Genomic DNA, 23,657 nt, shown 5'->3' on the forward strand with positions numbered 1-23,657 from the left:
AATTGAACACCAAAAGTACATGACCTTGAGTAGGGCATGCGATTTTTGTAGGTTTGTCCAGAGTGATGCCCCGGTAAATCCCAGAGTGTTTTTAACAGTGAATAAAAAGTATTTGCAAAATCTCCTTGGGGGAATGGCGAGAAAGGGGCAAAACTCAACTTCCCCAGCTGGAGAATTCCTGATATTCTTGCAAGCAGTGGGGACAACCAAAACAACAGCTCAAGCCTTCAATCTTGGGGTTTGTGCATATGAAACTTCTCCTTACAAAGGACAGGCTAAGCCTACTTAAAATTAAGCCTAAGAGTCACCCCCAGAGAACTTCTTTTGTTTGCTCAGATGTGACCTCTCTCTTTCTCTCAGCCAACACGACAAGCAAACTCACTGCCCTCCCCCTCTCTATGTGGGACACGACTCCCAGGGGTATACACCTTCCTGGCAATGTGGGACAGAAATCCTAGAATGAGCTGGGACTCAGCATCAAGGGATTGAGAAAACCTTCTCAACCAAAAGGGGTAAGAGTGAAATGAGACAAAATAAAGTATCAATGGCTGAGAGATTTCAAACAGAGTCGAGAGGTTATCCTGGAGGTTATTCTTATGCATTATATAGATATTTCCTTTTAGTTAAGGTATAATGGAAAGGCTGGAGGGACGTGCCTGAGAGTATAGAGTTCTGTTGCAGTAGCTATGTTTCTTGAAGATGATTATATAATGATACAGCTTTCACAGTGTGTCTGCATGAATGTGAAAGGCTTGTTTCTGATGATGCTTTTATCTACCTTATGGACAGATGAATAAAGCATATGGATTAAAAATAAATAAATAATAGGGGGAACAAATATTAAAATAAATTTAGTAGATTGAAATACTGGTGATCTATGAAAGGGAGGGGTGAGGGGTATGGTATATGTGAGTTTTTTCTTTTTTCTTTTTATTTCTCTTTCTGAATTAATGCAAATGTTATAAGAAATTATCATGATGTTGAATATACAACCATGTGATGAAAGAAAAAGAGGTAAGGAGATTAGGGGCATCAGTTTGGGCGAGGATACACAGTGTACCCTTGTTAAATATTTTCAGTGGAGGATGAACAATAAACTGGTGAAGAAAGGAGCTCATAAAATCAGGTGGAGACTAGTAATAAAAGGTGAAAAGAAAGTGACTGTGGCTGGTTTGGAAGGAGGCAAGATAAGTGGTCAAGAATCTCAATGTTCAAGGAGTATGAAGAAAATAAGACAGAAAGGAAAAGGCAGAAGTTTGTGAGGGTGAATGCATCTTGTGCGGTCACTACACTAACGAAGCTGTCTTATCTAGAACAGCATATAAACTCTGGTGAGGAGCCAGGCCCAGACGACAGGGAGGAAAGGACCACCTGGCAGGGACAGATGACCCAAACACACCATGTCGTTACTACTTGGCCCCATTTTAAGCCAGCTATAATTAACCTTTAGCTTCCTATTCCAGTCCTTAATTTTCTGAATGAAGAAAAAAAATCCACTTTTGATCTACAATGTTCTCTAATATGTAGAATAAGATGAGTGCATATTTGTTGGCATTCAGGATTTAGTACTGTGAAATTCCTTCAATTCAGCATTAAAAATGACTACTGAGCATCTTGGTCACCATTTTTGAGAAAAGATTTAAGGCTAAGGAAATAAAAACTGCTTATTCAAAAATATTTAAATATTATAAAAACTTGTAAAAAATTTCCCCCACTATAATTTATTGTTTCCATAATGACTAGATACAATACTAGGAGCAAGTACTACTCTTTACTAAAATTAGCAAAAATTCACCATCAATGGTTTCTCCCTAATTGTGAATTTCTTTGGATCAAGTGCAAGCAAAGCTTTTCATGACAATTTCCAAATTATGAATCATAAAAGTGTCACAGTCACCACTCTGTCTACAGACTGGCTATGACTTTTCTCTCCTACTGTGTGCCTTCTTACTCACTAAGATGGTAGACTGAATTCCCACGGGATATTCCTACCTCACTGGACTTCTCTCACACACTAGTGCTCTTCCCCTTATTTACAGGCCTCAGTTCTTTTTTTTTTTGCTTTTTTATTGTATAATACAACATAAATAAAAAGCAATCGTTTTCAAAGCACTCTTCAACAAGTAAGTTATAGGACATGTCCCATAGTTTTTCATAGGCTACCCATACCATGATCTGAGATTTTTCCTTCTAGCTGCTCAGAATATAGGATGCTAGAAGGTTAAAATATTTTTTATTATCACAATTGACTTTTTTCCTTCTTTTGTGAAAAATAGCATATATATACAAAAAAAGGTATAAATTTCAAAGCACAGCACCACAATTACTTCTACAATATATTTCAGACGCATGGGTTACAATTCCACAATTACTCTAAGATACTGGCGACTAAAAGAGATAACAATTTAATGATTCAGCATTCATACTCATTTGTTAAATCCTATCTTCACTGTATAACTCCACCATCACCTTTGATTTTCCATCCCTCTCGTTAGGGGTATTTGGGCTATGGCCATTCTGAATTTTTCATATTGGAAGGGTCTGTTACTAATATGGGGTAGGGAGATGGAATTATATGATGTTCTGGAGAGGCTGAGCCCTCTAGGTTTCAGGACTTATCTGAACCAGGGACCCATCTGGAGGTTGTAGGTTTCTAGAAAGTTACTCTAGTGCATGGATCCCCTGTGGAATCTTATATATTGCCCTAGGTGTTCTTTAGGATTGGCTGGAATGGTCCTGGTTGGGGTTTGGCAGGCCAGCAAGGTCTACCTGAAGCCTGCATAAGAGCAACCTCCAGAGTGGCCTCTCAACTCTATTTGAACTCTCTCTGCCACTGATACTTTATTAGTAGGCCCTTGGTTCTTCATGTATATATTACATAATTAAGTGATTAATATACAGTACCTCAGGTTCATAAACGTGTTTTATCTCTCTCATGAGAATAAGACTGCAAGCTCTTCAAGGATGAGGACCTTTTTCTATATTCTGCATCTTACCCAAGACCTAACATTAGCTAAATTTAACAAATACCGTTAATCGATTAACTGATCAGATTCTAACTTTTAGAGCAAATGAACAAGAGCCCATGGATCATTATCATTGTCAGAAATTTCACCTGAGAATTAGGTTGTTTGCAGAACAAATCACTTGCTCTAACATGACCTGAATCAGCCTGTTGAAGTAACAGATAACACTGAAGAAAAGCTGGTCCCTACAAGTTTTGTTTTTCTAGCTTGCTTGTCAATGCATTCCAGAAGAGGTGAACTCCTCATTCTTTTGCCTAAAAAATCTATTTAGAAAGTGTTCTTAAAAGAGATCTGAGAAAAATAAAAGATTAAAAAAACAAGAGATGGGGTTGACTGGGCCCTGCTTTAGGCACTGAGAGATAAAAATCAGTGACAGATGACAGAGTATACATTTTATGCCAGAACTCTTTGCAAAAAGCCACACAATGCATTCTACATGCTGAATCACAGCTACTTCTGGGTGGAATTTGGAAATTTAGGAGGCCATGAGCATAATCCTCCAAATGATATACAAGGATCACAGTAAAAAAGGGACTGAATAGGTAGCTGACAATACAATGCAATTTCACCAGTATAAGGAAACAATTATTCCTGCTTTAAGTTCTTCCTTATGTAAGGCTTAAAATTTTACCATCAGAGCTTCATCACTTTATTTCAAAAGGTATATCTCTAAAATAAAAGACATAGTCTCAAGGAAGGTAACACTGGGGTCATTTACATGTCTGTATGAAAGGAAAGAGTCGGCACAGTTTGGCTTATACTAAAAGAAGAAAACTGGGCAGCAAAGAAAAGCCCTGAGAAGAACTGAACAACTACACCTTGATTATCTTGCCCAAAGCCAGATCTGGCATCTGGAAACCAAAGGTTAGAGTTTCCATACCTTGATGGGATAGCAGGTTCTTTCTTTCACACAATAATGGTTAGCAGAGCAAGAAGGTAAAAGTAGACTCCTCCCTTTAATCCCATTCTTTAGGCCCCACGGAATTTAGTGGTAACCATAGAGGGGTGGATACAGGTACTTGGCATTTGGGACCTTTAGGCTGTTGGCCAGGCAGGGGCAAGTTCTACATTAATAGCAACATCAAAGCCCTATTTGCAAGTGTTTCTACTTGTAAAGGGTTAAATTTGGGGACTCCTGTACTCTCTCCAGGCATTTCTGCTCAAAGAAGATCCTTCTGGAAATTCAGACAACAAAGTTATCTGTTTTAATCACTCCTCAGAAAAGCATCTCTGACTTCTCAAAGACTCACATGTTCCTTGTACTTGTCAGAAAACAATGTGAATTAAGCCAACATCTGGAATGTAGTAAAATATAGCAACCATAAAAAGATAATTAAATTAATAAGGAATGCCTTTCAGACATAACATCACATAGGTCAAAAAAATGTCTTCAGGATTAGATTCAATAACAAAGTTATAGAAGTTGCTTAGAAGCGAAAGGTCAGTGGATTAATTCCTGGAGGGGGCCACTTAGGAGTAGACCACTGTGAACTCAAGGAACATGCCATGAATGGCACCCCAACTTCACTTCTTTGGAAGACAAAGGAACTCATATGTAAAAATGTACAAAATGTGTAACCGATTTAAAGGCAGGTTTATCATTTTTCACTGAGATTTACAATCTACAATTGATTTCTATGGCTCTTCCTAAATAAGACATCCCAAATAGATACCTTGATGGCCACACAGCCTAAACTCAAGTGTACTGTAGAAATCCTTTCAAAATTATGCCTAACATGTGGTCAGTTTTCCTTGAACACTTTTGCTGAGCACTATGGAAATCTGTTCATTCTCTTGATGGAAATGAACTTTAACTTTCAAACAGTTCTTTACACTAAAAGCTGAAATCTATCTCCTAGTTTCTCACTGGGGGCAAAAGAAAGAAATTATGTGCCTTCTGCCAAATGGCAGCCCCTCAAATATATAAAGACCAATACCATGTTGCCCCCAACTAAGTCTTCTCTGGTCTAACCGTTTCCAGATGTTTAGCTTGTCTTCATCTTGGTCACCTTGCTTGGATAAATAATAGTTTACCAGTGAACCTCTTAAAATGGGGGAGCCCAGAACTAAGTAGAATAAGGTGGGTTTGATCAGGCCAGCAAAATTCAGTGGGACATTAGCTTCCCCACATCTGGAAGCAGCTAGAGTCACATTCGCATTTTTAGCAATTGTGTCACACTACTTCCTCATGGCTCAACAGGAAATTCCACTCCCAAGATTTTTTCATAAACACTGCTATGAAGGCAGGTAACTCTCATTCTGTATATATACAACTTTGATTTGTTAAAATAAAAATTGATAGACATCCCTATTAAATGTCATATTGATAGTCTCAACTCACCAATCCAGCCTTCCAAGGCAATTCTCAATTTTATTTTTCAATTAAGGAGTATATCAGATACCTCCCCCACCCCCCAAATATAACATTAAACCATGTGCCTAGCAGTGAGCTTAAGAAAGCATCACATACAAAATTGAAACGCCTAGCATATGGCTCCTCAAATTTATCCCTTTCCTCCTGAACCACAGAGGTAAAAACCACTAGCCTAAATTTGTGTTTCTCACTCCCATGCTTGATCTTATTCAGAATTTTGAGTTCATCAACAATTATATTTATATCATATACAAATCGAACAATCATCCTAAATGGGGAGCACAGAGCTAAAGAGACAAGGTAGATCACTACACCCTCCTGTGTCCTAGAAGCAGCCTAGAATTGCATTCACTGGTCCATCTTCATTTAAGGAACTGATTCAAAGTGGGAATAAAGTACCACTGTCCTCACCTATCAGAGTAGTAATCCCATAAAAAAATCAAGTTCTGGTAGAACAAGATGGTGGTTTAAGACGTTCAGGGTGTTATTCCCCACAGAATCTTTGAACAACGAGGGAGGAGGAATGGGGAGTTTATGCATAATTGGTGTATGGATTCTGTGTGAGAGATGGGAAAGTCTTAGTATTGGAAGGTGGACAGTGTGCTGCAACACTATAATTATAAGTAACATTGACTGAAATGCTTGAGAGCAGTAGAAATGGGAACATTTCCCTTATATATGTTGGTACAATTAAAAAACTAGAATGAGCAAGCAAGATAAACACATACGGGAGTTCCAGAAAGACAAAAGGGACAGAAGGAATATTCAAAGAAAACTGCCCAAATATAACTAAACACATGAATGTGAAAATTCAAGAAGCCCAACATATCCTATGTTAGTTTGTAATATGCAGGAATGCGATGTGCCAGAACTAGAACAGCTTTTGAAAAGAGGAATTTAATTAGTTACAAATTCACAGTTCTAAGCCTATGAGTCAGATACGAAAAGACAGAAGAGAGAGGTATGGAGAAGAGTGTAGAAAGAAGGAAAATCAGATATGATATATATAATACAAAAGGCAAAATGGTAGAGGAAAGTATTACCCAAACAGTAATAACACTAAATGTTAATGGACTGAATTCCCCAATCTAAAGACATAGACTGGCAGAATGGATTAAAAAACAGGATCCTTCTATATGCTGTCTACAGGAAACACATCTTAGACCCAAAGATAAACATAGGTTGAAAGTGAAAGGTTGGGAAAAGATATTTCATGCAAATAACAACCAGAAAAGAGCAGGAGTAGCTATACTAATATCCAACAAATTAGACTTCAAATGTAAAACAGTTAAAAGAGACAAAGAAGGACACTATCTACTAATAAAAGGAACAATTAAACAAGAAGACATAACAATCATAAATATTTATGCATCGAATCAAAATGCCCCAAAATACGTAAGGAATACACTGCAATCACTGAAAAGGGAAATAGAAACATCTACCATAATAGTTGGAGACTTCAATTCGCCACTCTCATCAATGGACAGAACATCTAGACAGAGGATCAATAAAGAAACAGAGAATTTGAATATTACAATAAATGAGCTAGACTTAACAGACACTTACAGAACATTACACCCCACAACAGCAGGATACACCTTTTTCTCAAGTGCTCATGGATCATTCTCAAAGACAGACCATATGCTGGGTCACAAAGCAAGTCTCAACAAATTTAAAAAGATTGAAATCATACACAACAGTTTCTCGGATCATAAAGGAATGAAGTTGGAAATCAATAATAGGCAGAGTGTCAGAAAATTCACAAATACGTGGAGGCTCAACAACACACTCTTAAACAACGAGTGGGTCAAGGAAGAAATTACAAGAGAAATTAGTAAATACCTTGAGGCGAATGAAAATGAAAACACAACATATCAAAACCTATGGGACGCAGCAAAGGCAGTGCTAAGAGGGAAATTTATTGCCCTAAATGCCTATATCAGAAAAGAAGAAAAGGCAAAAATTCAGGAATTAACTGTCCACTTGGAAGAACTGGAGAAAGAACAGCAAACTAACCTCAAAGTAAGCAAAAGGAAAGAAATAACAAAGATTAGAGCAGAAATAAATGAAATTGAGAACATGAAAACAATAGAGAAAATCAATAAGACCAGAAGTTGGTTCTATGACAAAATCAATAAGACTGATGGGCCCTTAGCAAGATTGACAAAAAGAAGAAGAGAGAGGACGCAAATAAATAAGATCAGAAATGGAAAAGGAGACATAACCACTGACCTCACAGAAATAAAGGAGGTAATAACAGGATACTATGAACAACTTTACGCTAATAAATACAACAATGTAGATGAAATGGACAAGTTCCTAGAAAGGCATGAACAACCAACTTTGACTCAAGAAGAAACAGATGACCTCAACAAACCAATCACAAGTAAAGAAACTGAATCAGTCATTCAAAAGCTTCCCAAAAAGAAAAGTCCAGGACCAGACGGCTTCACATGTGAATTCTACCAAACATTCTAGAAAGAATTAGTACCAACTCTGCTCAAACTCTTCAAAAAAATCGAAGTGGAGGGAAAGCTACCTAATTCATTCTATGAAGCCAACATCACCCTCATACCAAACCAGGCAAAGATATTACAAAAAAAGAAAACTACAGACCAATCTCTCTAATGAATATAGATGCAAAAATCCTCAACAAAATTCTAGCAAATCGAATCCAGCAACACATTAAAAGAATTATACATCATGACCAAGTAGGATTCATCCCAGGTATGCAAGGATGGTTCAACATAAGAAAATCAATTAATGTAATACACCATATCAACAAATCAAAGCAGAAAAATCACATGATCATCTCAATTGATACAGAAAAGGCATTTGACAAGAGTCAACATCCTTTCCTGTTGAAAACACTTCAAAGGATAGGAACAAAAGGGAACTTCCTTAAAATGATAGAGGGAATATATGAAAAACCCACAGCTAATATCATCCTCAATGGGGAAAAATTGAAAACTTTCCCCCTAAGATCAGGAACAAGACAAGGATGTCCATTATCACCACTATTATTCAACATCATGTTGGAGGTTCTAGCCAGAGCAATTAGACAAGAAAAAGAAATACAAGGCATCAAAATAGGAAAGGAAGAAGTAAAACTATCACTGTTTGCAGACAAAATGATACTATACGTTGAAATCCTGGAAAAATCCACAACAGAACTACTACAGCTAATAAATGAGTACAGCAAAGTAGCAGGTTACAAGATCAACATTCAAAAATCTGTAGTGTTTCTATACACTAGCAATGAACAAGCTGAGGGGGAAATCAAGAAACGAATTCCATTTACAATTGCAACTAAAAGAATAAAGTACTTAGGAATAAATTTAACTAAAGAGACAGAAGACCTATACAAAGAAAACTACAAAAAACTGTTAAAAGAAATCACAGAAGACCTAAATAGATGGAAGGGCATACCGTGTTCATGGATTGGAAGACTAAATATAGTTAAGATGTCAATCCTACCTAAATTGATTTACAGATTCAATGCAATACCAATCAAAATCTCAACAACTTATTTTTCAGAAACAGAAAAATCAATAAGCAAATTTATCTGAAAGGGCAGGGTGCCCCGAATTGCTTAAAGTATCTTGAGGAAAAAAAACAAAGCTGGAGGGTCTCACGCTGCCGGACTTTAAGGCATATTATGAAGCCACAGTGGTTAAAACAGCATGGTATTGGCATAAAGATAGATATATCAACCAATGGAATCGAATAGAATGCTCAGATATAGACCGTCTCATCTATGGACATTTGATCTTTGATAAGGCAGTCAAGCCAATTCACCTGGGACAGAACAGTCTCTTCAATAAATGGTGCCTAGAGAACTGGATATCCATATGCAAAAGAATGAAAGAGGACCCGTATCTCACACCCTATACAAAAGTTAACTAAAAATGGATCAAAGATCTAAACATTAGGTCTAAGACCATAAAACAGTTAGAGGAAAATGTAGGGAGATATCTTATGAAACCTACAATTGGAGGCGGTTTTATGGACCTTAAAGCTAAAGCAAGAGCAATGAAGAAAGAAATAAATAAATGGGAGCTCCTTAAAATTAAACACTTTTGTGTATCAGAGAACTTCATTAAGAAAGTAGAAAGACAGCCTACACAATGGGTTACAATATTTGGAAATGACATATCAGATAAAGGTCTAGTATCCAGAATTTATAAAGAGATTGTTCAACTCAACAACAAAAAGACAGCCAACCCAATTACAAAATGGGAAAAAGACTTGAACAGACACCTACCAGAAGAGGAAATACAAATGGCCAAAAGGCACATGAAGAGATGCTCAATGTCCCTGGCCATTAGAGAAATGCAAATCAAAACCACAATGAGATATCATCTCACACTCACCAGAATGGCCATTATCAACAAAACAAAAAATGACAAGTGCTGGAGAGGATGCAGAGAAAGAGGCACATTTATCCACTGTTGGTGGGAATGTCAAATAGTGCAACCACTGTGGAAGGCAGTTTGGCGGTTCCTCAAAAAGCTGAATATAGAATTGCCATACGACCCAGCAATACCATTGCTAGGTATCTACTCAAAGGACTTAAGGGCAAAGACACAAACGGACATTTGCACACCAATGTTTATAGCAGCGTTATTTACAATTGCAAAGAGATGGAAACAGCCAAAATGTCCATCAACAGACGAGTGGCTAAACAAACTGTGGTATATACATACGATGGAATATTATGCAGCTTTAAGACAGAATAAACTTATGAAGCATGTAATAACATGGATGAACCTAGAGAACATTATGCTGAGTGAGTCTAGCCAAAAACTAAAGGACAAATACTGTATGGTCCCACTGATGTGAACCGATATTAGAAAATAAACTTGGAATATGTCATTGGTAACAGAGACCATCAGGAGTTAGAAATAGGGTAAGATAATGGGTAATTGGAGCTGAAGGGATACAGACTGTGCAACAGGACCGGATAAAAAAACTCAAAAATGAACAGCACAATACTACCTAATTGTAATGTAATTATGTTAAAACACTGAATGAAGCTGCATCTGAGCTATAGTTTTTTTTTGTTTGTTTGCTTTTATATATATTTTGTATTTTTCATTTTTATTTTTTTCTCTATATTATCATTTTATTTCTTTTTCTGTTGTTTTGCTATTTCTTCTTCTAAATCGATGCAAATGTACTAAGAAATGATGATCATATATCTATGTGATGATATTAAGAATTACTGATTACATATGTAGAGTGGAATGATTTCTAAATGTTGTTAGTTAATTTTTTTTAATTAATAATAAAAAAATCAATCTGTTATCTACAAGGCAGCCACAATAAGATGAGATGTAGATTTCTCATTAGAAACCATGGAGGCAAGAAAGCGGGGGCACAAAATATTTGAAGTGCTAAAAGAAAAAAACTGCCAAACAAGAATTTTTTATCCAGTGAGAATGTCTTTCAAAAATGAGGAAAGATTAAGACATTCACAAAAAACAAAAAACAAAAGGTCTCATCAGCAGACCTGCCCTCAGACTGCAAGGAAAGGACACTAAACAATGGATTGAAGCAGCTTAAAGAAAAAAATATCTCTGGCAAAGGTAACCATTTGAATAATTATAAATGCCAGTTCTATTATACTGCATTTTTTTGGTATCTATTTCCATTTTTTACTTCTTTCAGATTCAAAAATGCAAATGCATAAAAGGTAATAAATGTATGGCTCTGGACATACAATGTATAACGATATAATTATAACAAATACAACAAAAAGGTGGGTGACAGGGAAGTATAGGAAGTGTTTGTATATGCTGTGGAAGTTAATAAAGATGGTATCAAATCAAACATGACCGAGATAGATTTAGGATATTACAACACTTAAATCCCATGGGAACCACAAAGAAAATATATGAAAAATACATGCAGAAGGAAATGAGAAGGGACTCAAAATGGTACACTACAATCAAATAAATAAGAAAGCAGGCATTAATGTAAGAATTGAGGCCCAAAAAAGGTACAAGATGTACAAAGACCAATTAGCAATGACAGAAAAGTACTGCATTATTAGTAATTATTTTAAATATCAATGGATTAAACTCTGCAGTCAAAAGCCAAACATTGGCAGAATGGCACCCGACTATATGCTATTTACAAGAAATATATACTAAATTCAAAGTCACAAATAGGTTGAAAGGGAAAGGATGGAAAAAATATACCAACAGCAGAATAACACATCCTTCTCTATTGTACATGGGTCATTCTCCAGAATAGACTATATGTTAGGTCACAAAAAAACTCAATATTTAAAAATATTAAAATTATACAGTGTATCTTCCCTGACGACATTGTAATGAAGCTAGAAATCACTAACAGAAGGAGAACCAGAAAATCCACAAATTTGTGGAAATTAAACACTACACTCAAAAAACAAGGAGTCAAAGAAGAAATTGCAAGAAATTTGGAAATATCTTGAAGTGAATGAAAATGAATCACAAGATACCAAAACTTATGGACGGAGAAAAAAAAGGCAGTTATGAAAGGGAAATTTAATGTAATTAATTCTAATGTAATGCTTACATTAAAAAAGAATACCTCAAGTCACAGAGCTAACCTCACAACTGGAAGATCTAGATAATGAAGCTCAAACTAAACCCAAAGTGGGCAGAAGGAAGGAAATTCTAAAAATTTAAGTGGATATAAATGAAACACAAAATAAAAAAAATATATATATATATATATATATAGAGAGAGAGAGAGAGAGAGAGAAAGAGCGAGCGAGAGAGAGAATCAATGAAACCAAACCTTGATTCTTAGAAAAGATCAGTGGAATCAGCAATTTAACTAGACTGACAAAAGGAAAAAAGAGAGAAGGCACTAATAACTAAAATCAGAAATAAAAAGGGAGACATTACTACTGGCTCTACAGAAATAAAAAAGGATTATAAGAGGATACTATGAACAACCATTATGACAACAAACTAGATAACCTATGAAATGAACAAATCCCTAGAAACAAAAAATTATCTATACTGACTCAGGAAGAAACAGAAGCCCTCAACAGACAAGTTAAGAGATGAATTAGCAATCAATAACCTCCAAGCAAAACCCAGGACTACACGGCTTCACTGTCGAACTGTAGCAAACATTCCAAGAAAAAAAACCAATCCTGCTAAAATTCCTCCAGAAAACTGAAGAGGAGGGAACAAACTTCTTAACTTATTTTATGAAGAAAACATCACCCTAACACCAAAGCCAGATAAAGACACCACAAGAAAAGGATACACCAATACTACTTATGAATACAGACTTAAATATCTTGAACAATATATTAGCACACAAAAAAACCAATAGCACATTAAAAGAATTATTTACCATGATCAATGGGACTTTATCTCAGGTATGCAAGCATGGCTTATCATAAGAAAACCAATTAATGAAATATACCACATTAATTGAATAAAGGAAAAAACAAACAAACACATGATCATCTCAATTGATGCAGAAACAGCATCTGACAAAATCCAGCACAAAAAAACACTTAGGAAATTAGGAATAAAAGGAAACTTCCTCAACATAATAAAGAACATGTATGAAAATTCCACAGTTAACATTACACTCAATGGTGAAAGATTGAAAGCTTTCCCTCTAAGATCAGGAACAAGATAAAAGATGCCCACTGACAGCACTGATAGTCAACATTGTACTGGGGAGTTCTACTCAAATCAGTTAGGTAAGAAAAAGAAATAAAAGGAATTCAGATTAGACAGGAAGATGTAAAACTTTCCCTATTTGCAAATGACATGATCATATATTTAGATAATCCATAAAAATCCACAACGACGTTACTAGACTAAAAAACAAGAACTCACTCAAAATCAACAGTGCTTCTATACCCTACTAATGAACAATCTCAAGAGGAAATCAAGAAAAAAATCCATTTATAATAGAAACTAAAAGAATCAAATGTCCAGGAATAAATTTAACCAAGGATATAATGGACTTGTACACAGGAAACTACAAAACATTGCTAAAAGAAATCAGAAAAGACCTAAGTAAATGGAAGGAAATTTCATGTTCATAGATTAGAAGATGAAATATTCTTTAGATGTCAATTCTACCTGAAGTGATATACAATACAATCCCAATCAAAATTCCAACAGACTTCTTTGTAAAACTGGAAAAGCCAATTGTCAAATTTATATGAAAGGTAAGGGGGCGCCAATAGCCAAAAACATCTTGAAAACAAAGAATGAAGTTGGTGGACCAAGACTTCCCAATATTAGAGCTTATTACAAATGCTCAGTAATCAAAACAGCATGGTACTGGCACAAGGGGAGACACACAGACCACTGGAATCGAATAGAGAGTTCAGAAATAAACTGTCACATTTATGGTCAATCTTTCTTCAACACTAGTGCCAAGTCCACTCAATGAGGAAAGAATAATCCCTTCAATAAATATGCTGAGAAAACTGGATATCCATAAGCAAAATATTCTGGAGGACCCCTATTTCACACTAAAAACAAAATTTAGCTCAAAATGGAAAAAAAGACCTAAATATGAAAACCAAAACTGTAAGACTACTAGAAGAAAACATAGTGAAGCCTCTTCAGGACCTTGTGTTAAGCAATAGTTTCTTGGGCTTTACACCCAAACCACAAGCAACAAAAGAAAAAGAAGAAAAAAAGAAAAATGGGACTTAATCAGAATTAAAAGCGTTTGTGTATCAAAGAACTTCATCATGAAAGTAATAAGACAACCTACAGAATGGAAGAAAATATTTGGAAACCAGCTATCTGACAAGGATTAGTTTAATATCCAGAATATATAAAGAAATCCTACAACGCAACAACAAAAAGACAACCCAATTTAAAAATGGAGAAAAGATCTGAATAGACATTTCCGCAAAGTAGTTCTACTTATCTAAGATGCACATGAAAAGATGCTCCACACCATGAGCATTTTGGAAACGTAAATCAAACCCACAATGAGATACCATTTCATACCCACTAGAATGGCCACTGTTAAAAATACACAGAAAATAACAAGCATTGGAGAGGATGTGGAGAAATAGGAACACTCATTTACTGTTAGTGGGTATGTAAAATGGTGCAGCTGTTGTGGAAAATTGTTTGATAGTTTCTCAGAAAGTTAAGTATAGAATTATCATTTGACCTAGCAACCCCCTTAACTAGCTACATATCCAAAAGAATTAAAAGTAGGTACTTTTGAACAGAAATTTGCACGCCAATGTTCACAGTGGCATCATTGGCCAAAAAAGTGGAAGCAACCTTAGTGTCCATCAACACATGAATGGATAAATAAAATGTGGCATATACATATAATTGACTATTATTCAGTCATAAAAAGGAATGAAATTCTGATGTATGTGACAACATGGATGAACCCTAAAGACATCAGTTTTAGTGAAATAAGCCAGAAACAAAAAAACAAATATTTTATGATTTTACTGATTTGAAAGAATTAGAAAAAGCAAATAGATAGACTCAGAAACTTGAATACATGTTACCAGAGGCCAGGGTGGGGGCAAAGAAAGGAAGAGAGTTAATGTTTAATTGGTACGGAGTTTCTATTTTTGTGGTGATGGAAAAGTTTTGGTAATAGATGGTAGTGATGGTAGCACAACATCGTGAAGGTAATTAACACCACTGAATTATATATTTATGTGATTAATAGGGGAAATTTTAGATTGTATATATGTTACTCAAATAAAAATGTTTACAAAACATAGGCCTATACAACACAAAGAGGGAACCCTTATATAAATTGTGGACTATAGTTAATAGTATAACTATAATAATATTTTTTCCTCAAATGCAACAAAGTAATACCAAGTGTGAATAGGAAAAACTGCATGTGTGAGGGTGTATATGGGAGCTTTGTATTTTCTGCATAGTTTTTCTGTAAACCTGTGAGTTCTCTAATAATAAAAAAATAAAAGAAAATCAGGTGACTCAGGCATAACTTAGTCTTAAGGAATCCTTACTAGCTCTCTATAAATAAAGTGGGAGGCACTTGTAAATAATGTGTTTAAGGATCCAATCTAAAACAATAACAATATAATTTTTTTGGCCACTGATAAAGCATGCCTTTTTCCCTCTCTTTCTGAAAATCCTTCAGTAAGCTCTTTGCACAATATTCCCAGTCTACAATACCTAAAACTCACTGTCATGGTTCTGGGCTCACTTGCACCTGAGGCTGAAATATGTTTCGGTCCATGGATTTACCTTCTCCCATGGGAACCAGCACTCTTCTACTCTTGCCTCATCTACATCTGGCTTCTGGGCCATGCTTCCAGTTGACTGACAGACAGGTCAAAGCAGTTGAGAGAGTCCATTCTCTATCACAATTATAGTATCAATCCCTTTCTTTTTCTAGAATTTTCTTAACAAGAAATCAAGGAGCTTTAATCTGCTACTCTGCAAGCAGAATTATCCCTACCATGTAGATGGACAACCTAAAGGACAAAGAGGCTCTCCTGTATGGGTCCTCCATTCATACCACATTAATTGAGGAGGCTTTCCTCCACTTGTCTTGGCCTCTTCATAATTTTATTACTTTGAACAGAAAAATGGCACTCTCTCTTCTGTTCTTACCAATCCAGGCCCCTCTCAGGTGGCTCTAAAGTTGTAGCTGCCCTGTGGGCCCTCAGAGCCACTCAGAGAAGGCAGCCAGGGTAGAAGAGTTCACAGCCCAGATGGCCAGACAGGACCTCACCCAGTCCAACACTTTCATTTAGTAGAAGTGGAAACAGAGAGTCAAGGAGGTGAGGTCACAGTAAAGCAAATGGCAGAGCTCATATCAGAACACAAGGCTCCCCAGAAGCCAGGTAAAACACCAAGTCCAGCCTAGCCTCTTTTCCATACACCAGTAATCAGAATAGGAAACATGGCTCCAATGCTGTAGGACTATCAGTCACCTGAGTACTTCATTGATACAAAGATCTGCTTAGGCACAGAAAGTTTCAGTTTACAATGAGTTTCATTTCTATATTAATAATTTAACCCAACTCTGGGCCTACCAACTTGTGCTAGACAGGGAAGGGTTTCCCTTCCCCCCCACCCTGCCCCAGTGCGGGGTCATAGCTGCCTGGACCTGGAAGAAGCTTAAGATTTATTTGGAGGGTATATGTGTTAAGTACATAAATTTATACTACATAGTAATGATGAATAGCAAGACAGAGGTCTAAGTAAAAAAATGCTCTTGATATTGAGAGGAAGGAGAGATGACTGGGAAATGATGTGGAAAGAAAGGGATGAGGATGTCTTCCTTTCCAGCAGTTTTCACTTCTCTCTATCTCACTCATCTTTCGATAAGGTAAATCTTGCCGTCTTTTTATCTACAAGGATTCTGGGAAAACTAAGTTGTGAGAAATGTGATGTGCAGCCTTGAAGGAAAATTCCTGGTATTACAACCAAAAATGAAGATAGAAGCCAATTACTGTCTCCTACAAAAACCCAACTTTATACCAGGGAACACAAATTCTTTCAATTTTATAATCTGGGAGAAAGAAGCAAAGTGATAATCTCTGAGTTTTGTAATTCTCAAGGAGAAAATACAAACAAGAGTGAACCTTATTTCCCAATGTCATAGACTTAGAAGGACCAACTAATTCTTAGTTTTTATATACCTTACCCTCTTTTTTTTTTTTTTTTAAGACTGGAACAATCAATAGGTTCCATGAAATATTTTTGAAATGTATAAAACATACACTTTCTAATTTTTTTTATTGTTGGCTAAATCAACTTTTTATTTTCATATCTTAACTAAAAAGTTTCCACTGCATAGGTCCCTATTAGTAATTTTCTTTGCCAAATGGTTAATTAAAATTGTATTGGTGTTTGTATGTCAATATTTGTCAGAAAGAAGAGAAGCAAAGTTCAATTGACATTTGTCTAAAGAGAACAATGACCAAAACGGTTTTGAGAAAGACAAACTGAAAGTCATTTGCAATGGAAATAAAAAGAAAGAAAAAATAGTGTGGGAGAGTCTTCCAAAAACACCCAAAAGACCAAATAAAAAGCAGTGGAAAGGGTGGGCCACGGTGGCTCAGCAGGGAGAGTTCTCGCCTGCCCTGCTGGAGACCTGGGTTCAATTCCTGGTGCCTGCCCATGAAAAAAAAAAAAAAAAAAAAAAAGCAGTAGAGCAATTCCTACCACAAGTATTAATCATATACTAAGAGAGCTCAGTATCATCCACAGAAGTGGCATTCTGTCTCAACTGATACCATCCCTATGCCCTTACCTCCCCACTACAGGTAACTACATTGGCCCAGAGATAGTCAAGAGACTTGTCCAAGTGTCAAAGTTGTGAATAAGTGGTACAGCCTGGATAGAATCAGGTGTCTTGAGTCCAGAGCCTTCGCTCTGCCCAGGACCCGATGCTGGCTCTGAGGTTTGAGGCATATATAGTATTCTACAGTTTCTCCATTCAAATTTGAAATTCACTTATGCAAGAGAATTCAAAGATGCCTAGCCAGAGACTTCGGGCCCTATGAAGGGCCTGGATGAGTGGGTACTTGTAAGCTGTATTCAGGGATCCAGTGTGGGCCCCATTTAAAACATAGTATCACTCTGCTTTGTGGTATTTGAACCGAAGGGCAAACAGTCTTAAAGTGAAGGCATCAACTGCCTGACACACAATCTCATATTTACATGGTGAAGATCATATACCTAGATCCAGCACAGCACTAGGTACATAAAATACATTGTATAAAAAAAATTGTAAACAAGATGTTGGATCATTTGTGTTCCAAGATGATGAACAAACAGTAATAACTGCACGCATACATACCTTTGGAAAATCCAAATCAGTAACTTCCGTGATTTAAGTCAACAAAGAAAATCAACAGAGGAATAAGCTTGGATGTACTCCCAAACATGAGATATGGGACTAAATATACAAATAATATGAACAAATATCATACCAGAGGAAGAAAAGAGCAGGTAAGTATACATAAATCAAGGGGAAATAAAACCGCTGTTGGGGCTCTTAATCCTTTTCTCATTGTGCAATTCATCTTAGCATGGTCAGAGCGACCTTTGCGCTACTCCCACCAGTTGAAAAATTCCTCTTTAGCTAAATGCAGAGCCTTTGAGAGCTTGATTAGAGCTCTTCCAAGTACATAAATTACCATTAACGATGCTACAAAAATAAAACATGACCCATTTGTGGTGTACACACCCATTTTTTTCAGCTATTACCCCTCGTCAACAACAGCCCAATCTTTACCATGACTGGAACCACAGACACTTACTGCAATGACAGTTTTACAATCTGATCTTTCACTTTCTTCATGAATAGTTTTCTCAACAACGATTTAAAAAATTAAATGTGTACAGTCTTATCAAACTCACTATTTCTTAAAAACCCACTTATAGCTCCTTTCCCCACTGTGACTGTAAACATTTTGGGATAGCACAGAGTTGTCCCTGTAGTAGTAGGTAATGAAACCCCAAACTGGATTTTCTAACTGTAAGTCCAGGGTCCTTCCATTTCACCACAGAAGGTGGTCAAGAAAGAAAGCCAGTGTTTCTCTGTACATGGCCACAGAGGAACCCTGTTAGCCCAGGGAACTGTCTTGCAGATGTGAGTCTAAGAATGTGCATGCACCCCATCAAGCTACCCTCACTACTGGAAAAGCAAAGTAAGGAGCAGATCCCACTGCTAGTGGGGACATTACTTCTACTTCCTGACAACAGCATGAATTCACATGCACTGAGTGTGGACAGGTTCCTCCTTTCTCTTAGCTGCATAACTTTAAGGCCTTGCGGGCCCACTTGGTGTAGCTAATGTTCTCAGCTACACAAAAGGAAGCTGATTATTGTGGTGTAACAAAAAGCAAACAACAAACATCCTTGACAAGCCACCACTCTTAAGTGGCTCTATAACTGACAGGGTCTCTGAACCTCAATTTCCTCACCAGTTAAAATGGGAATGATTAGGCCTCCCCCTCAGAGACTTTGTAAGCAAAATGTCCTGCTGAATCAAAATTAACAAATTCCCCAGATGATACGTTTACTCATTGAAGTTTGAGAGGCACTGTTCTACAGTACAATGGACACTTAATAAATCTAAGCCTACTGACTTTCTAAGTTATAAATTGTGATACTTCTCCATTGCTGGTACTCTATGAATCTTTATTTAAGTAGAAAGCAAATACAGACAAAGGCATTTGCACTGGAAAGAGGGGATTAATTATCTAAGTCTTACTTTGTGCCCTTTGAGTTTAAAAAACAATGCACTAATATACTGGTAATTTTTAAATCTTCTATGTTATTGCAATCTTAGTTCCACATAATAGGTGCTTTAAATATAACAAGCAACTTATGTATTCTGATAACATGTAAACTAATAAAAGTTTTGAAGCATATTTTCAAATTAGTAATTTCTGGTTTCTAGGATGCAATAAGTAACAGACTGATTAGTAATAAGTTTCCACAAGTTGAACGTTCTCAACACAGGATGACAAGATTCTAACACTTATCTTTGTTTCTAGTGTATGCTGTGATTCTGTGCACAGGGCTTTCTCCCTCCTTTCAACTTCCTAAAACATTTCTAAGCTCTTTACGGTTATATATGAAAGTACTTTTTTTTAAATGCCCCTGAAAGTAAAATTTACCAGTCAAATTCCTAAAATGAATCACCAAACGTTATACAAGGGCGACTGGTAACTGCGTATCAGGAAACAAAAACCAGTCGACTGAGTGAGTCATTTCTGTGATCATAGATAACACAGCCACAGAGCTTGGCACAAACAAATGGCTATAGCAATCACATGCCAGAATCTTGTGTTTCATGGTTTCTCACATTAAAATGCGTAAGTCAGCTCTGTGAAACCAGGAAGTGGAACCCAGGACACCACATAAACGAGAGATATACTCTCAAGTTTGGTATTCTGCTCCAAGTTCATTTCAATTTTTGGTAGATACATAAAAATGAAGGTGCTAGGCTGTCAAGAGGTAAGCAGACAGTAAAAGCTAACCAATGTGACAAGGCTTCTGAAATGATCTACAAGAAATTTTTGATACTTTTTGGAGGCCTATTTATTGAGGCTTTTAATCCAAAATGATAAAGGTGATCAGAAGTTGGGAGATGCCTAAAAAATACAACAGAAGTGGCAACAGGCTCCAGAAGCAGGAAAAGCATATTACCATTTATATTCCATATAAAATCTACATTCACAGCTCATTCTCAGGGACTCCAAACTTGCAGGCCACCTTTTAACTTTCCTGACAAAGTTCTTTGATGCACAGAAGTGCTTAAATTTGAGGACATCCCATTTATCTATTTCTTTTTTCACTGCTCATGCTTTGGGTGTGAGGCCTAATAAACCACCTCCTATCACAAGGTTTCCCTACACTTTCTTCTAAAAATTTTATGGTCTTAGTTCTAATGCTTAGGTCTTTGATCGATTTTGAGCTAATTTTTTTATACAGTGTGAGATATGGATCCTCTTTCATTCTTTTGCATATGGCTATCCAGTTCTCCAAACACTACTTATTGAAAAGGCTGCTGTGACCCAGTTGGGTTGGCTTGACTGCCTTATCAAGATCAATTGTCCATAGATGCTAGGGGTCTATTTCTAAATACTCAATTCTATTCCATTGGTCAGTATATCTTTCTTTATGACAGTAGCAGGCTGTTTTAACCACCAGAGCATTGTAATATGCTTTAAAGTCAGATAATGTGAGGCCACTCACTTCATTTTTTTTTCTTAAGATATTTTTACCTATTCAGGGCACCCTGCCTTTCCTTCCACATAATGTTGGTTATTTGTTTTTCTATTTCTGTTCAGTATATTTTGGGGGTTTTTAATTGGTATTGTACTGAATCTATAAATCAATTTGGGTAGAACTGACATCTTAACTATATTTAGTCTTTCAATCTATGAATATGGTTTGCCTTTACATTTATTTAGGTCTTCCATGATTTTTTTTTAGCAATTTCTTGTATTTTTCTGTAACAAGTCTTTTGTGCCTTAGTTAAATTTATTCCTAAATATTTGATTCTTTTGATTGCTATTATAAATGGAATTTTTTCTTGATTTCCTCTTCAGGTTGCTCATTACTAGTGTATAGAAACACTACCGATTTTAGGTGTTGATCTTGTATCCTGCCAATTTGCTCTACTCATTTATTAGCTCTACTCACTTTGCTGTAGATTTTTGGGACTTTCTACAAAAAAAGTCAAGAACTGACTAGAGCTGACTAGAACCTGAATAACAATGGTGATAGTGGGCATCCTTGTCTTGTTCCTGATGTTAGAGGGAATGTTTTCATCTTTCCCCATGGAGGATGATGTTAGCTGGTGGCTTTTCATATATTCCCTTTATCATGTGGAGGAAGTTCCCTTCTATTCCTATTCTTTGAAGTGTTTTCATTAAGTAAGGATGTTGAATTTTGTCAACTGCCTTTTCTGCATCAATCAAGATGATCATGTGGTTTTTCTGCTTTGACTTATTGATATGGTGTATTACATTAATTTATTTTCTTGTGTTGAAACCATCCTTGCATACCTGGAATAAATCCCATTTGGTCATGGTGTATAATTCTTTTAATGTGCTGCTGGATTCAATTTGCAAGTTTTTTGTTAAGGATTTTTACATCTATATTTATTAAAGTGATTGGTCTGTAATTTTCTTTTCTTGTAGTATCTTTGTCTGGCTTTGGTTTTAGGGTGATGTTGGCATCATAGAATGAGTTAAGTAGCTTTCTCCCTTCTTCAATTTTTTTTTAAGAGTTGGAACAGGATTGCTACTAATTCTTTCTTGAATGCTTGGTAGAATTCACATGTGAAGCCATTGGTTCCTGGACTTTTCTTTTTTGCGAGCTTCTTGATGACGAATTTAATCTGCTTACTTGTGATTGGTTTGTTGAGGCTGTCTATTTCTTCTCAAGTCAATGTTGGTTGTTCATGCCGTTCTAGGAAGTTGTTCATTTCATCTACATTTTTTAGTTTATTAGCATATAGTTGCTCATAGTATCCTCTCATTACCTCCTCGATTTCTGTGGAGTCAGTGGTTATATCTCTTCTTCTATTTCTGATTTTATTTATTTGTATCCACTTTTTTTTTGGTCAGCCTAGCTAATGGTCCATCAATTTTATTGATTTTCTCAAAGAACCAACTTCTGGTTTTGTTGATTCTTCTATTGTTCATGTTCTCAATTTTATTTATTTCTGCTCTGATCTTTTTATTTCTTTTCTTTTGTTTGCTTTGGGGTTAGTTTGCTATTCTTTTCCTAGTTTTTCCAGGTAAACAGTTAATTCCTCGATTTTTGCTCTTTCTTTTTTTTTCAATATAGGCATTTACAACAATAAATTTCCCTCTCACAACTGCCTTTGCTGTATCCCATACCATATATATTTTTTTGGCATGGGCAGGCTCTGGGAATCAAACCTGGATCTCAGGCATGGCAGGCAAGAATTCTGCCACTGAGCCACCATTGCCCATCCCATCCCATACATTTTGATATGTTGAGTTTTCAAGTTCATTTGCCTCAAGATATATACTTATTTCTCTTGTTATTTCTTCCTTGGCCCACTGATTGTTTAAGAGTGTGTTGTTTAGCCTCCATACATCAGGCAGCACTGCCATCTAACATACTACCCCTTGAATTCACTAACAGACTCCTAGAAAGGCATATACACCAGGGACAGGCCTGACACTCATGGAATGACTGAGCAGAGATGGCTGGAGGAAGCTGCATGCCCATGCCGGTCAGACTTTCCCGTCAATACGAGGATAATGCAAACATTCAGGCTATGTTTTACAAAAGGGGATATCCCTTATCAACTACCACATGCCCATTGGCAGACAAGGCTCCAAGGAAGATTGCCTACACAGGTCCTAATAAGCTGCTACAGACAGGATATAAGCACCTTCCTCTGAAACACTGAAGACCAGTTGGGGACAATAAGCTGCAGGTCCCTGCCTTCATAAGACCCCTCCTAAAATAAAATACCTTTTATGAGAAGAATACAACACACCCTTATTGAGTTGTCACCCCCATTATGTCTATAAAGCATGATCTACCTCATAATGAAGGAGACAAAAGGTGCCATGCTGAGAGCAGAGGAAGTACCATCCATCGGGGAAGGGTAGAGTCTCCCCAATATCAAAAGTAAGAGAAACATGCTTGGATGGCGGTTTAGTTCTCCTGCATCACTGGAAAAGAAAAATTGAACATGAAAGATTTAAAATTTAAGAGGTAAGGCAGTATCTTCAAACATTCTTTCTCATTAAATAA

The 23,657-nt window shown here is 36.4% G+C and overlaps 1 protein-coding gene across 7 annotated transcripts in view; it reads right to left on the reverse strand.

Annotated features, from left to right (window-relative positions):
- THADA (THADA armadillo repeat containing) overlaps positions 1-23,657 on the reverse strand; it is a 456,651-nt gene that overhangs the window by 223,341 nt on the left and 209,653 nt on the right. For all 7 annotated transcript variants that reach the window (XM_077134100.1, XM_077134099.1, XM_077134098.1 and 4 more), the window contains exon 28: positions 23,444-23,575. In XM_077134100.1, coding sequence (XP_076990215.1) covers positions 23,444-23,575 — 132 coding nt within the window. The remainder of the gene's footprint in view (positions 1-23,443; positions 23,576-23,657) is intronic.

Source organism: Tamandua tetradactyla, chromosome 17 (genome assembly GCF_023851605.1).
Source record: "Tamandua tetradactyla isolate mTamTet1 chromosome 17, mTamTet1.pri, whole genome shotgun sequence".
In the NCBI taxonomy this organism is placed as follows: Eukaryota; Metazoa; Chordata; class Mammalia; order Pilosa; family Myrmecophagidae; genus Tamandua; species Tamandua tetradactyla.